Here is a 15,703-nt window from a genome sequence, read left to right as displayed (position 1 = left end):
GGAATGCTCATCTCTTACCTTTACTAAACGGTTGCTTCTTAGGATCTTTAAAGAAAAAGTTTCGTCAAGAAGAAGTAGGTCTGTGTTTCCCAGCTGCCTGGTTCTATTTACAGCTTGGCAGCCTTCAGATCAGCCAGTCCTGAGAGGTTTCCTTGAGGACTCGCCCAGTTATCTCAACCACGTGGCCTGGGGCACTTTCCCTTAAAGGTCCTGGCATGGCCAGTACAGATTTCTAATCAGCTCTGATACCGCAGAGCCACTGACCAGCCCTTAGAGATAAGGCTTTCTTCTGCAGGGAGAAAAGGATTTGAAAAACTACCCGCCGCAATGGGGGACAGAAGCCCCTTCGAAACGGACATGCTCACTCTGACCCGCTACGTTATGGAAAAGGGGCGTCAGGCCAAAGGCACTGGGGAGCTCACACAGCTGCTGAACTCCATGCTGACGGCCATCAAAGCCATCTCCTCGGCCGTGCGCAAGGCTGGCCTGGCCCAACTGTGAGTCTACCCCGCTGCAACACGCAGTGATGGGAGGCCCCGGTGCGGGTGGGAAGAGCTGTAGGTGCTTGGGCTGAAACGGGCTCAGAAGTATTAGCCCGTGCGCCCTGGAGGGAAGTTACCTTTAAAGTTTCTGCCAGGTGTCCTTTGATAAAGGGGCCTTTGACTTGTTTCAAGAAAGAAACAAAATACTTGGAGACATGCTATGGAGAAAAAATATATAATTTTCCCAGTTACCATGTATTATAATGATAACACGCTCAGGAGCTTGTTCCATTGAAACATATCCTGAGTTATCGTGACTTGTGCTTGCATTCTCACTGGCACAAACCAACCGCCAGGAGACTTGCGAGGACGCTTGACGCCCTTTGCAGATATGAGCGTTTTATTACCATGACCTTTGCCCATCATAGTCATTAGGAGGTAGAAATCATTTACTGAATCCCAGGGCCCGTCGTCCGTCTCCTTTCTCACCATCGAAAAGAGTCTTTTGCTTTTAAAACAATATTTTATTTCTTCTCTGTGACGCAATCTTCTCTCCACTTGGTGTGCAGGAAGCTGGGAGGTGCTGGGCCCGGGAGGAGGGAATGCAGAGCGTTCTTCCACTTTGCCCTCTTGGTGCTTTACCCAAGTTCATGTTACAGCTGCCAATCCTCACAACCAAGGGTCCAGTTTAAGTCTGTGGTGAAAAGAAGCAGTCTTTCCTTGGGCTTCCATTTTCCTGGTAGCGATTGCAGTGGAGGTCCTCTCAGAAGATGAACACACCCATTGTTGTTATTATTATTATTATTCCAAAATGAAGAAATAACAAAGTCCAATAATTTGAAATATTTATTCTAACAACTTAGTACTTTTAACACAAAAAAATGTGATAATTGGGGCTTACCTGGTGGCGCAGTGGTTGAGTCCGCCTGCCGATGCAAGGGACGCAGGTTTGTGCCCCGGTCCGGGAAGATCCCACATGCCGCGGAGCGGCTGGGCCCTGTGAGCCATGGCCGCTGAGCCTGCGCGTCCGGAGCCTGTGCTCCGCAATGGGGGAGAGGCCACAACAGTGAGAGGCCCGCGTACCGCAGGTGAAAAAAAAAAAAAATAGTGATAATCACAGAGTTTATTTATATAATGCTTGGTGACTCAGTAATGAGCTCCAAGTTAAAGGTGATTGTGACTGGTTTTCCCCCTCTCTGTGTATTGCTGTAACTGTACGAGTACCTCATTTGGCAATAACGGTCAGCTCTACCTTTAAAGACCTTCATGAACGTGAGACCCAGCTACTTGCCTCTGTTCTGCTCCTATCTTGTGGTGAGCTGGGCTACGTATAGAGCAGTTTCCTGGATTGCCTGCTGACCTCTCAGTGTTACCCATGTTAATGGGCTCCCCAGTGCAGGGCGGCTGGGCTGGGAAGGGGCTGCTGTGGTGGGGTTGTGCTAATCGCTGCAGAACTCTGACTTTGTGGCCATGGAGTGTCCAGAGGACGTGGACTCAGCGATTGGATAATTCAGGTGCTCCTCTGACTTGTTTTTTTGTGCCATGTGATCATGGTCAATGACCTACTCTCGCTAGGGCCTGTAAAATTGTAAAACGGATTGGATACTAATAGCACCTAACTCGTAGGGCTAGTTGTAAAGCTTCGTAGGTGCAGTGATGATGATTGAACGCTCCTTATTACTGTGGTTCCAAGCCCGAACCTGGGGAAATTTGCCGGCTCACAGGGCGATGTCGCTGACCCACCACTAGGTGGCAGGCGCAGCCCGTGGAAGCAAGACGTCAGGCTCTCGCATTTTCTCGGAGGCTGAGGCAGGTGTCCTCCGTAAGGCAGAGACCGCGTATTTTGCCAATTCAGGCGGCATCCTTCCCTGGATGCCTCTGTAATAGATACCCAAGGTGTCAGTGGGAGAAGTCCATTAGCTGGAAATTCCTTCTTTCTAATAAGATGCTGAGATAATTTTAAGAGGACCCTGGAATTGCTTCTCAAAGAGCTGAAAGGTTGCATCCTATCCCAGAGCAATTCTGCTCATGAAAACGGGACTTTAGCATATTCCTGCCACTTTAGAAGCCGTATCAAGATTCCAGTTAAACAACAGGATTGGGTTTGTGGACCCTTTAAATTCTGATGCAACATAACCCAGTTTTGTGGTTGCTGTTGTGTGTTTGTTTGCTTTTATTTTGAACCAGAAGGTACAGTCTTTGAGGTGAGGCCACCAGTATTGTTTTCCAAGGCAGATCTCATCACATCAGACATCAAGCGATGGGGGGATCGGTGGGGGAGGGGAGAGGCTGTCAATCAGGGAAAAGGATGGGAAATGAGCTGTCCCTCGCCCCGGCTTAGGGTGAATCAGTGGGTCTCAACCCTGGCTACCTGTTAGAGCCGCCTGAGCATTGCTTCAACAAAAAGATGGCGTTAACAAAAAGGAGAGGGGGGGATTACTTTCCTGCCATCCATTCTTCTAATTCAGTGAACATATATTGAGCGTCTGAGCACTGTGGAAACAAGTACAGTGAGTCACAGCTCTTGCCTTCGGTGAGCAGATAATCCAGCAGGAAGGACATTCCCACAGACAGATTGTGAGCTGCTCTGGAAGGGCTGACAAGGCTGTATCTGGTGTGTGTGGCACCAGGGAAGCTTCTGGAAGAGGTTAGGAGGGCAAGTAGAAGAAAGCTGTCTGTGGGCAGAAAGCACTCCCATGGGGGGGATACCATGAGTGAAGGGGGAGAGGAGAGAAGCAGCTTGCTGGGTGCTGGTGGCCTCAGGACCTTGGTGGCTGTTGGCATGAGAAGGGCTTGAGGGGGGTGGTAGCCGTGTGGCTCACGGAGAGAAGAGCATGGGGGGTGGGGGACAGGGAACCCAGGGGTCTGTGTAAGGCAGCTGTGTGCCCGTTGGGTTCCAGAGGCTGAGACTGAGGGTGAGAGGGCCAAGAGGCAAGGCCAGTGTGGGACCAGACCTTCCTTGGTGCGGCCTGAAACCCACTGTGGAGGACCTGGGGACTCTGGGAGAGACAGTGGTGATCTGACTGATTTTAGAAGGATCCCACCCACGAGGGTGGGAGCTGGAGACTTCTTTTTTTTTTTTTTTGGCCGAGCCACGCAGCTTTCGGGATCTTAGTTCCCCATCCAGGAATCAAACCCGGGCCTGGGGAAGTGAAAGCACTGAGTCCTAACCACGGGACCCCCAGGGAATTCCCTGGAGACCTTTGCATAGCAATCCTCTAAAACACAAAGCCTCCAGATAGAATTCTTACAGTAGTGTTCATTCTTACATTGCTTGGAATGGTGGTAAAGAATCAAATTAAACTAGTTAAGTCTGTCCCCCACTTTCCTTCTTATTCAAGTAATGCCAAGCTACAGCAGAGCAAATTTTAATTCAGCCCAGCAGGCCACTATTTGAGGATAATCAACAAATACTAGAAATTCCGGGGCTGGAAAGCCACGGCCCTTTACTTTTTAGAGTTATTAATTATGGCGATATGTCTGACTTTATGAATTCTCTCTCCCAGGGCCGGGGACAGGGTTGCTCGTTAGTAAGATTGAATTCTGGTTAGTGTTTACTGGGACGACGAGGGACTTAGGACAATATCCCTGAGGTGTAAAGGAAGCAAGAGTAAGAACCAGCGCTGTGAGACAGGACGCACTTGGTCGTATTTATAATTTGGAGACTCTGGAGCCATGAAGGGCAAAGAGGGATACAGCGGCGGTATATTGGCGTCTGGGCAGCTTTGCTGGAGTCCAGTCTCCCTTCCTGATTTCCTCCAACCTTTTGTCTTCTTAGGTACGGAATCGCGGGAAGCGTGAACGTGACAGGGGATGAGGTGAAGAAACTGGACGTGTTATCCAATTCCCTGGTGATCAACATGCTCCAATCCTCCTACAGCACCTGCGTCCTGGTCTCGGAAGAGAATAAAGACGCACTTATCACCGCCCAGGAGAAGAGGGTGAGTGTGGCAGCCTTGCTGAAGTTCCTCTACTCACCAGTAGAGGGCGCAACTGAGTTGGGAAGACTCTGGTTGCCTTTTTTTTATTTCTGGTATTTTCCTCTATTGCTTAATTTTTTATTTTCTGGAAACAAACAAGGGACTATATGCTTCTTTAGTTGGAATCCTTATGCTGTCTAGTCAAACAGACTCCGTAATAAGGCAGTGATTCATTCAGGAAATAAATCAGAGTGCTTTACCGTAACTTCTCAGTGGATGGGGTTCATCATGGGTTTTCACTTATCGTACTGGTAACAAGTCCCAACGTTTTGGAGCGCTTGAAAATCCAGTCCAGTAAAAAGTAGAGTTCTTGTGGTACTATACCGTCTCTTAATCTTCTCATCCCCACTATACTCCCAGCCCCTTCCCCAAGGGGGTTTTGTTTCAGCAGAGATTCCTTCATGCCTGACAAACTGTTAGACTAAAACATAAAAGAATTCATAAAGATCGTTGCTCTGGCCTTAATGCAATGGTAAACTTGGTTAGTGCAGGGCATGACTGGGGAGGGTCTATATTCACTATGTTTTCACAGTTTATTAAAAAAATAAAAAAAGCTGGTGGCCAAAAAATTCAACCGATATTCAGCTGCCATACAGTAATGCCAAATAAACGCTAAGACTGTTGGCCCTTGTTTTGTACAGTGGGTCCTGGGGGCAAGGTGCCATTTCCTTGTGATTAGCTGAAAGGATGGAAAAAGTAAAGTAAAGCCAAATTTATTGAACACTTGCTGTATGGTGGGGACTGTGCCAAAGCACATTATACTTGTTGTCTCACATAATTAGGCTAAGTCACACCTATTATTTTCAACTTTCAACTTCCACCGATATGACCCTTGATAATCTCTCTGATCAAATCTCACGTTTTCTTTCCCTGTTGGCCTGAGCTACACAGGTCTTCACGCTAGTTCTTGAATACTCCTTGCTTGTTCCCACGTCAGCTCGTGAACCTTCTCCAGCATATGCTTGATGTTCAAGAAATATCTGTTGAATGCACGCATGCGTGAAATGAAGGGGCTGAATTGGCTTATCCACAGGGAGAATGGGGAATTTCCAAGTTTATGAATTCCACTGCCTTCCTGCTTCACCTCCTGTTGAACAAGGAAAAAAGAAAGGAGAAAAGGAAGAAATAAGAAAGAAAGAAAGAAAGAAAGAGAGAAAGAAAGAAAGAAAGAAAGAGAAAAAAGAAAGAAAAGAAAAAAGGGAAAGAAAGAAAGGAAGAAATCTCACATTAAGCTAGGGCATTACTCATTGGAAAGTCAGGGGAAAGGAGATTAGTGGTGGGAAAAATGACTCCCATCTTACTTGATGCTTGAACACCAGTGTTTAGCCAGGACACCCCAGTCCCCAACACTAAGGGTCTCACAGAACCTTGCACATAGGAGGCCTATAAAAAGTATCTGGTGTTTTCTTTCCCCCGAGCTGCCGGCGACAGCAGCGTGAGTGGGCATGAGGGACATGGTATCTCAAGACCCCGCCTACTCTGTCTCTGGTCTTCACATCAGCAAGGTAGGGTAGATGCAGCAAAACCCAGAGGAGTATTTTTATTCTCCTGATGTAGTCATACATACCAGCTATTTTAATAAGACAGACCCAGAGGCCCTGGGACATTGTTCTGAGTTTTTCTTTCAGTAAAAATGTGCTAAAATGAAAAAAGCCTGTCTGGGGAGAGGCTCAGAAGTATCAGTAAATCAGTAGCCGACCTTACTGTGGACATGGGTAGAGCTTGTCCAAGGTTGTCTTCAGCTTCTCCACCTCTTCCCTGCAAGGTGCCCATTTCAGACCTGGTTTCCTCTCACACCTTCAGCAGCTCTGAGTCCCCACTGGTCCCAGGTAGGAGGGGAGGGCGGAGCCAGAGCAGGTGGGAGGAGAGCTATTTGGAGGTGGGTGGGACCTCCGTCACCCACTGTGGGTGTCAACTAATCTGTTTATGGGCAGGCGGGCTCTGAGCTGCACAGTTAATGTGTGCTGATACACTCTGCACTCCGTAAGTAATTGCATTTTTTTACAAGGTTATCCCTTTGCTCTGAATCGCTCTTGGTGTAGTGTTGTCTGACACACACAGCCACGTACACAGAGTGTGTTGCTCGGAAGGTGACCTGATCAGGTGTTCTGCCCTCTGCGCATGTAGGGGAAATACGTGGTCTGCTTTGACCCACTGGATGGATCTTCGAACATCGACTGCCTGGCCTCCATTGGAACCATATTTGCCATCTACAGAAAGGTGAGTAAACAGTATGCTCTGTAACACCTCCTTCCTCTGGTGGTTCCAAACGTTCCTGGGCTGGGAGCCACGAGTCTGGAGTTCTAACCTCGGTCCTCCCACTAACCAGACACACCGTGGCAGGCAAGCCATGGACCTCGCTCTGCCTCGGGCTCCTCATTGAATACCCGAATCGCTCATTTCCTTCAGTCCTGTTCTCGGCGTTCCTAGGAAGGGAGGGTGAGCTGATAGATGGGGCCTTGTTCTGAAAATCTGGAGGCAACACAAATGCCAGACGTGGAATTAGGTTCCTGGTGGCATCTGAAGGCCCCTCTGTTCCTTCCTTGTGTATCTTAAATCTTACTGCGTTGGCTTTCTGTTGCTGCTGTAACAATTCACCACACATTTAGAGGCTTAAAACAACCTCCATTAATTATCGCCCAGTTCTTGGGTCAGAAGTTTGGCAGGCATGGCTAGGTTCTCTGGCTTGTAAGGCCAAAATCTTGGTGTCAGCCAGCCAGGCATCCTATTGAGAAGAATTCGCTTCCAGGCTCAGGCTGTTGGCAAAATTCACTGAAACGGTCAACATCCATCCCCGCACATAGTTACAATTTGTGTGTGTGTGTGTGAGTGAGTGTGTGTGTGTGTGTGTGTGTGTGATGAGGACTTTCAAGATCTACTCTCACAGCCACTTTCAAACAGAAAATACAGTATTTTTTTAAAACATCTTTATCGGAGTATAATTGCTTTAAAATGGTGTGTTAGTTTCTGCTTTATAACAAAGTGAATCAGCTATACATATATCCTCATATCTCCTCCCTCTTGCATCTCCCTCCCACCATCCCTATCCCACCCCTCTAGGTGGACACAAAGCACCGAGCTGATCTCCCTGTGGTATGCAGCTGCTTCCCACTAGCTATCTATTTTACATTTGGTAGTGTATATAAGTCCATGCCACTCTCTCACTTCATCCCAGCTTACCCTTCCCACTCCCCATGTCCTCAAGCCCATTCTATACATCTGCATCTTTTTTCCTATCCTGTTCCTAGGTTCTTCAGAGCCATTTTCTTTTTTTTTTAGATTTAGATTTAGTATTGTTTTCCTATTTCTGACTTACTTCAGCCTGTATGACAGACTCTAGGTCCATCCACCTCACTACAAATAACTCAATTTCGTTTCTTTTTATGGCTGAGTAATATTCCATTGTATATATGTGCCACATCTTCTTTATCCATTCATCTGTCGATGGACACTTAGGTTGCTTCCATGTCCTGGCTATTGTAAACAGTGCTGCAGTGAACATTGTGGTACATGACTCTTTTTGAATTATCGTTTTCTCAAGGTATATGCCCAGTAGTGGGATTTCTGGGTTGTATGGTAGTTCTATTTTTAGTTTTTTAAGGAACCTCCATACTGTTCTCCATAGTGGCTGTATCAATTTACATTGCCACCAACAGTGCAACAGGGCTCCTTTTTTTCCACACCCTCTCCAGCATTTATTGTTTGTAGATTTTTTGATGATGACCATTCTGACTGGTGTGAGGTGATATGTCATTGTAGTTTTGATTTGCAATTCTCTAATGATTAGTGATGTTGAGCATTCTTTCATGTGTTTGTTGGCTGTCTGTATATCTTCTTTGGAGAAATGTCTATTTAGGTCTTCTGCCCAGTTTTGGATTGGGTTGTTTGTTTTATTGATATTGAGCTGCATGAGCTGCTTGTAAATTTTAGAGATTAATCCTTTGTCAGTTGCTTCATTTACAAATATTTTCTCCCATTCTGAGGGTTGTCTTTTTGTCTTGTTTATGTTTTCCTTTGGTGTGCAAAAGCTTTTTAGTTACATTAGGTCCCATTTGTTTATTTTTGTTTTTATTTCCATTTCTCTAGGAGGTGGGTCAAGAAGGATCTTGCTGTGATTTATGTCATAGAGTGTTCTGCCTATGTCTTCCTCTAAGAGTTTGATAGTGTCTGGCCCTACATTTAGGTCTTTAATCCATTTTGAGTTTATTTTTGTGCATGGTGTTAGGGAGTGTTCTAATTTCATTCTTTTACATGTAGCTGTCCAGTTTTCCCAGCACCATTTATTGAAGAGGCTGTCTTTTGTCCATTGTATATTCTTGCCACCTTTATCAAAGATAAGATGACCGTACGTGCATGGGTTTATCTCTGGGCTTTCTGTCCTGTTCCATTGATCTATATTTCTGTTTTTGTGCCCATACCATACTGTCTTGATTACTGTAGCTTTGTAGTATAGTCTGAAGTCTGGGAGCCTGATTCCTCCAGCTCCATTTTTCTTTCTCCAGATTGCTTTGGCTATTCGGGGTCTTTTGTGTTGACATACAAATTGTGAAATTTTTTGTTCTAGTTCTGCGAAAAATTCCATTGGTAGTTTGATAAGGATTGCATTGACTGTGTAGATTGCTTTGGGTAGTATAGTCATTTTCACAACGTTAGTTCTTCCAATACAAGAACATGGTACATCTCTCCATCTGTTTGTATCATCTTTAATTTCTTTCATCAGTGTCTTATAGTTTTCTTCATACAGGTCTTTTGTCTCCTTAGGTAGGCTTATTACAAGGTATTTTATTCTTTTTGTTGCAATGGTAAATGGGAGTGTTTCTTTAATTTCTCTTTCAGGTTTTTCATTATTGGTGTATAGGAGTGCAACAGATTTCTGTGCATTAATTTTTTATCCTGCTACTTTACCAAATTCATTGATTAGCTCTAGTAGTTTTCTGGTAATGTCTTTAGGATTCTCTATGTATAGTACCTTGTCATCTGCAAACAGTGACAGCTTTACTTCTTCTTTTCCGATTTGGATTCCTTTGATTTCTTTTTCTTCTCTGATTGCTGTGGCTGAAACTTCCAAAACTATGTTGAATAATAGTGGTGAGAGTGGGCAACCTTGTCTTGTTCCTGATCTTAGTGGAAATGGTTTCAGTTTTTCACTGTTAAGAATGATGTTGGCTGTGGGTTTGTCATATATGGCCTTTATTATGTTGAGGAAAATTCCCTCTATGCCTACTTTCTTGAGGGTATTTATCATAAATGGGTGTTGAATTTTGTCGAAAGATTTCTCTGCATCTATTGAGATGATCATATGGTTTTTCTCCTTCAGTTTGTTAATATGGTGTATCACGTTGATTGATTTGCATATGTTGAAGAATCCTGGCATTCCTGCAATAAACTCCACTTGATCATGGTGTATGATCCTTTTAATGTGGTGTTGGATTCTGTTTGCTAATATTTTGTTGAGGATTTTTGCATCTATGTTCATCAGTGATATTGGCCAGTAGTTTTCTTTCTTTGTGACATCTTTGTCTGGTTTTGGTATGAGGGTGATGGTGGCCTCATAGAATGAGTTTGGGAGTGTTCCTCCCTGTGCTATATCGTGGAAGAGTTTGAAAAGAATAGGTGTTAGCTCTTCTCTAAGTGTTTGATAGAATTCGCCTGTGAAGCCATCTGGTCATGGCTTTTGTTTGTTGGAAGATTTTAAATCACAGTTTCAATTTCAGTGCTTGTGATTGGTCTGTTCATATTTTCTATTTCTTCCTGGTTCAGTGTTGGCAGGTTGTGCATTTCTAAGAATTTGTCCATTTCTTCCAGGTTGTCCATTTTATTGGCATATAGTTACTTGTAGTAATCTCTCATGATCCTTTGTATTTCTGCAGTGTCAGTTGTTACTTCTCCTTTTTCATTTCTAATTCTATTAATTTGAGTCTTCTCCCTTTTTTTCTTGATGAGTCTGGTTAATGGTTTATCAGTTTTGTTTATCTTCTCAAGAACCAGCTTTTAGTTTTATTGCTCTTAGCTATTGTTTCCTTCATTTCTTTTTCATTTATTTCTGATCTTATCTTTATGATTTCTTTCCTTCTGCTAATTTTGGGGGTTTTTGTTCTTCTTTCTCTAATTGCTTTAGGTGTAAGGTTAGGTTGTTTATTTGAGGTGTTTCTTGTTTCTTGAGGTAGGATTGTATGGCTATAAATTTCCCTCTTAGAACTGCTTTTGCTGCATCCCATAGGTTTTGGGTTGTCTTGTTTTCACTGTCATTTGTTTCTTGGTATTTTTTGATTTCCTCGGTGATCTCTTCGTTATTAAATAGTGTATTGTGTAGCTGCCATGTATTTGTATTTTTGTACAGATTTTTTTCCTGTAATTGATATCTAGTCGCATAGCATTGTGGTCAGAAAAGATAGTTGATACGATTTCAATTTTCTTAAATTTACCAAGGCTTGATTTGTGATCCAAGATATGACCTATCCTGGATTGTGTTCCATTAGCAGTTGAGAAGAAAGTGTGACAGCATGGTATTATTAACTCTAGTCCTGATGCCGTACATTACATCCCCAGGACTTACTCATCTTATAATTGGAAGTCTGTACCTTTGACCACCTTCACTCATTTCACCTACACCACCCCTTGCTTCTGGAAACTACCAATCTGTTCTCTGTATCTATGAGCTTTTTTTTTTTTTTAGAGTCCACATGTAAGTGAGATAATACAGTATTTGTCCTTCTCTGACTTATTTCACTTAGCATAATGCCCTCAAAGTCCATCCATATTGTTATGAATGGCAGGATTTCCTTGTTTTTTATTGCTGAATTTTATGTATATATATCTGTGAAAGAGTGATTTCATGTCCTTCAGGTATATACCCAGAAGTGTAGTTGCTGGATCTTATATAGCTCTATATTTAATTTTTGGAAGAACCTCCATACTGTTTTCCACAGTGACTTCATGAATTTACATTCCTACAAGCAGTGCCCAAGGATTCCCTTCTCTCCACATCCTCACCGACCCTTTTTATTGCTGATCTTTTTGATATTAGTCATTCTGACAGGTGTGAGGTGCTATCTCATTGTGGGTTTGATTTGCATTTCCCTGATGATTAGTGATGTTGAGCACCTTTTCATATAACCGTTGGCCCTTTGTATGCCTTCTTCGGAAAAATGTCTATTCAGTCAGATCATTTGTTTTTTTGCCATTGAGTTGTGTGAGTTCTTTGTATATTTTGGATATTAATCCCTTATTCTATGTATGATCTCCAAATATTTTTTTCTTTTTCATTTTGTTGATGGTCTTAATAGCTTCTTAAAGCCAACTGATTTAAAAACAAAGAGGAATAATGAGGGAGGCTCTGCATGTATGTGGACAGGGCGTATGTAGGAAATCTCTGTATCTTTCTCACAATTTTTATGTGACCCTAAAACTGTTCTCAAAAAAATGAAGTCTTTGAAACAAAAAAAGAGGACTATTACTATACATAATATGGGATATTCACACTTGAATTTTGGTGATTTTGAATACAGAGATTTTGTCTTAAAATTCAAATAAACCAGAGGCTTTGAAGGCTAGTCCAAATAACCATAGATTTTCTCTGATACTGTTTCTAAAGAAGTGGGGCAAGTTTGAGAAACGAATGAGACATGAAGAGAAAGCTTTGTGATGCTTAAGCAATATCTAATGAGAGAGCAGCTTGCTTCAGAAACCTCACGGGGCTGTCACAGCCTCTTAGAACCTTATCAAAGCCAGGGATGATGCCCGTTTCTGACCAGGATTTTGTGATTTTCTATAAGCATCAAGATAGAAGTTTCAGGACTGTCAGAGAACTGTCAAAAGTATTTTCTTCCCCTTATCTCTGAAGAGCATTGCTAAAACACCCCTCATGATGTCCCATACTGCTTTCAGCTCCCTGTTCTATGATTTTCCTTTTTCTTGAAGTTGACATTTTCCATTTCCAACAGTCACAGATTAGACAAAGTGCAAACTCTCTCCTTTCAAGACATCCAGAACTTTTGGATACACTATATCATCCTTTAAATTCGCGGCTGAGCTCATTGAAATGAACAAGCAATAAACACAAGGTAAGGGGTGGAGGACCAGAATCAGAAAAGTGAAAACCAGAGACTTAAGAGGAGGACTGAGGGAGTTGTCCTGATGTGAGGAGCTGGTCTTGTTGATCTGAATAAATCAAGGGTGTGGGTTTTAACACCCCTACAGGGTCAGGAGACCCCGTCTCCCATTATTATGGGTAAGTCAACCTCACCAAAATTCTACTCTTTTACTGACATAAGGATACATAGACCAGTGGAACACAAAAGGGATCCTAGAGATAGACCCACACATGAATGATTGCCTGATTTATGAAAAGGCAATACTGAAGTTTAATTTGTACAGGATGATCCCTTCAATAAGTGATGCTGGTCCAGGTGAATGTCGGTATGAGAAAAAATGAACTTGACTCCTACTTCACACCATACACAAAGATTAATTAAAGACCAGAGACTTCCCTGTAAAAAGTAAAGCTATAAATCTCCTAGAAAAAAAACCACAGGAGAATATCTTCATGCCTTTGAGGAAGGTAAAGATTTTTTAAACAGGACATAAAAAGTACTAACCATGAAGGAAAAGGCTAGTAAACTGGGCTTCATTGCAACTAAGAACTTTTGTTCATCAAAAGACAACATTAAGGATGGACCTAGAGATTGTCATACTGAGTGAAGTAAGTCAGACAAAAGTAAATATATGATATCGCTTATATGTGGAATTTAAAATAATGGTACAAGTGAACCTATTTACAAAACAGAAATAGGATCACAGATTAGAAAACACACTTATGGTTACCAAGGGGGAAGGGGAGGGAGGGGTAAATTGGGAGATTGGGATTGACATATACACACTACTATATATAAAATAGATAACTAATAAGAACCTGCTATATAGCACAGGGAACTCTACTCAATACTCAATAATGACTGTTATGGGAATGGAATCTAAAAAAGAGTGGATATATGTATAAGTGATTCACTTTGCTGTACAGCAGAAAGTAACACAACATTGTAAATCAACTATACTCTAATAAAAATTAATTTTAAAAAAAGACAACATTAAGAGAGTAAAAAGGCAACTACAGACGGATGGAAAAATTTTCAATGCATACATCCAACAGAGAACTCATATACAGAATAAATAAAGAACTCCTACAAATCAATAAAAAATACTGTCAATCTTATCAAAGGAATGGGCAAAAGACTTGAACAGGAACTTCAAAAAAGAGATTTTTTCCCCCCCAGCTTGTTAATAAGCACATGAGAGATGCTCAACATCATTAGTCATCAGGGAAATGGGCATGGAAACAGCACGGAGACATCATTTACCACCCGCCCCCAACCAGAGTGGCTAAAATTAAAAAGACTAACCATACCAACTGTAGATGAAGAAACTGGAATTCTAATATATTGGCAGTGGGAGTAGAAAATGATACAAACACTTCAGAAAAATTTGATAGCACCTGCTAGTATTAAACATATACTGATACACTATGGCCCAGCAAGTCCACTCCTGGAGTGCACCCAGGATAAATGGGTGCCTGTGTTTGCCGAAAGATGTGTACAAATTATTCATAAAAGACCCAAACTGAAAAATACCAAAAAGTGTATCAACATAAGAATGGATAAATAAACTGTGATATAGTCACACAACAAAAAGCTACATAGCAATGCAAAAGAACAAACTATTGCTATGTGCAACAACACAGATAAAATCACAAAGACATATGTTGTGAAACATAAGCGAGATACAAAAGAACACATGCTTTGTAATTTCATTTATAAGAAGTTCCAAAACAGTCAAAGCTAATTATTCTTTTGTTGTCCAGATGATAAAGGCCAGAATAGAGGTTACCTTGGGGGAGGTGATAGTGACGAAAGAGGGTATAAGAGAAACTGCTAGGTGGCTGGAAATATTCTATAAATTGATCTTAGTAGTTACATCAGTATGTACTATATATATGTAAAAATTCACCAAACTGTATAGTTAAGATTTGTGTGCTTTGCTATATGTAATTTATACCTCAATTAAAAGAAAAATAATCAACTTTCCAAAAAAAGACACTATAAATAAAATTAAAAGGCAGATGACAATTGAGGAAAATGTTTGTAACATACAAGGTATTTATATCTTTCATATATAAAAAGCTATTAAAATTAAAAATAAGAAGATGAGTACCCCGATAGAAAAATAGGCAATGACATCTAACAGGCAACTTACAAAATAAGAAATAAAAATGGTCAATAAATATATAAAAATTTACTTTATTAATTATACAAAATGGAAATTAAAGCAGATGTCTTTTTTTGCACCTATCACATTGGCCAAGTTGAAAAGACAATACTATCTTATGTTTATCAGATTCTGCACGGCAACTTTTCAATATGCATCAAAAGTATTTCACCCAATACTTTTATTATTTGGAATTTCTCTTGGGAAAATGATCAGAGAAACACATGTTTATGCACTAGATTTTTCATCTCAGAGTCGTTCTGATATTTTAAAACATTTGGAGACATCAAACGATAATATAATACTATAACTAACTCTACACACATAAATTTGATAACTTAGATGAAGTAGACCAATTCTTTAAAAAGCACACTATTATTACTCACTCAGTATGAAACAGATAATTTGAACAGCCCTATAGTTACTAAGAAAATAGAGTTCAAAAGAGAGATCTCTAGGCCCAGATGGTTTCACTGGAGAATTATACCAAGTGATTAAAGATGATTCAATCTCTTCTAGAAAAGAGAAGGGAAAGGAATACTTCCCAGTCTATTTTCTAAAGCCAGCATTACGCAGATACCAAAACCAGATAAGACAGTTCAGAAAGGAAAACTACAGACCAGTATCTCTCATGAATAGATGCAAAATCTTCAACATAATATTAACAGATAAAATTCAACAATGCATAAAAAGAATTATATACCATGAGTAAGTGGGTTTACTCCAGTGATGGAAAGTTGGTTCAATATTCAAAAATCAGTCAGTGTAATCCACCACATCAACCAGCTTAAAGAAGAAAAATCATAGAATCATGTCCATCAATGAAGAATAACCATTTGACAAAATTGAACACTCAGTTATAAAACAAAACAAAACAAACAAAAACTCTCAGGAAGCAAGAAATAGAAGGGAAACTTCCCTCAACTTGATAAAGAACATCTATAAAAAGACAATAGCTAACATTATATTTAACAGTGAAAG

At 41.4% G+C, this 15,703-nt stretch overlaps 1 protein-coding gene across 1 annotated transcript in view; it reads left to right on the top strand.

Annotated features, from left to right (window-relative positions):
* Positions 1 to 224: 224 nt before the first annotated feature.
* FBP2 (fructose-bisphosphatase 2) overlaps positions 225 to 15,703 on the top strand; it is a 34,774-nt gene continuing 19,295 nt past the window's right edge. The window contains exons 1-3 of the mRNA XM_032635281.1: positions 225 to 497; positions 4,261 to 4,423; positions 6,590 to 6,682. Coding sequence (XP_032491172.1) covers positions 328 to 497; positions 4,261 to 4,423; positions 6,590 to 6,682 — 426 coding nt within the window. The 5' untranslated portion in view covers positions 225 to 327. The remainder of the gene's footprint in view (positions 498 to 4,260; positions 4,424 to 6,589; positions 6,683 to 15,703) is intronic.

Source organism: Phocoena sinus, chromosome 6, assembly GCF_008692025.1.
Source record: "Phocoena sinus isolate mPhoSin1 chromosome 6, mPhoSin1.pri, whole genome shotgun sequence".
In the NCBI taxonomy this organism is placed as follows: Eukaryota; Metazoa; Chordata; class Mammalia; order Artiodactyla; family Phocoenidae; genus Phocoena; species Phocoena sinus.
The sequence above is the reverse complement of the archived record's forward strand: the minus strand, read 5'-3'. Positions and strand labels throughout refer to the sequence as shown.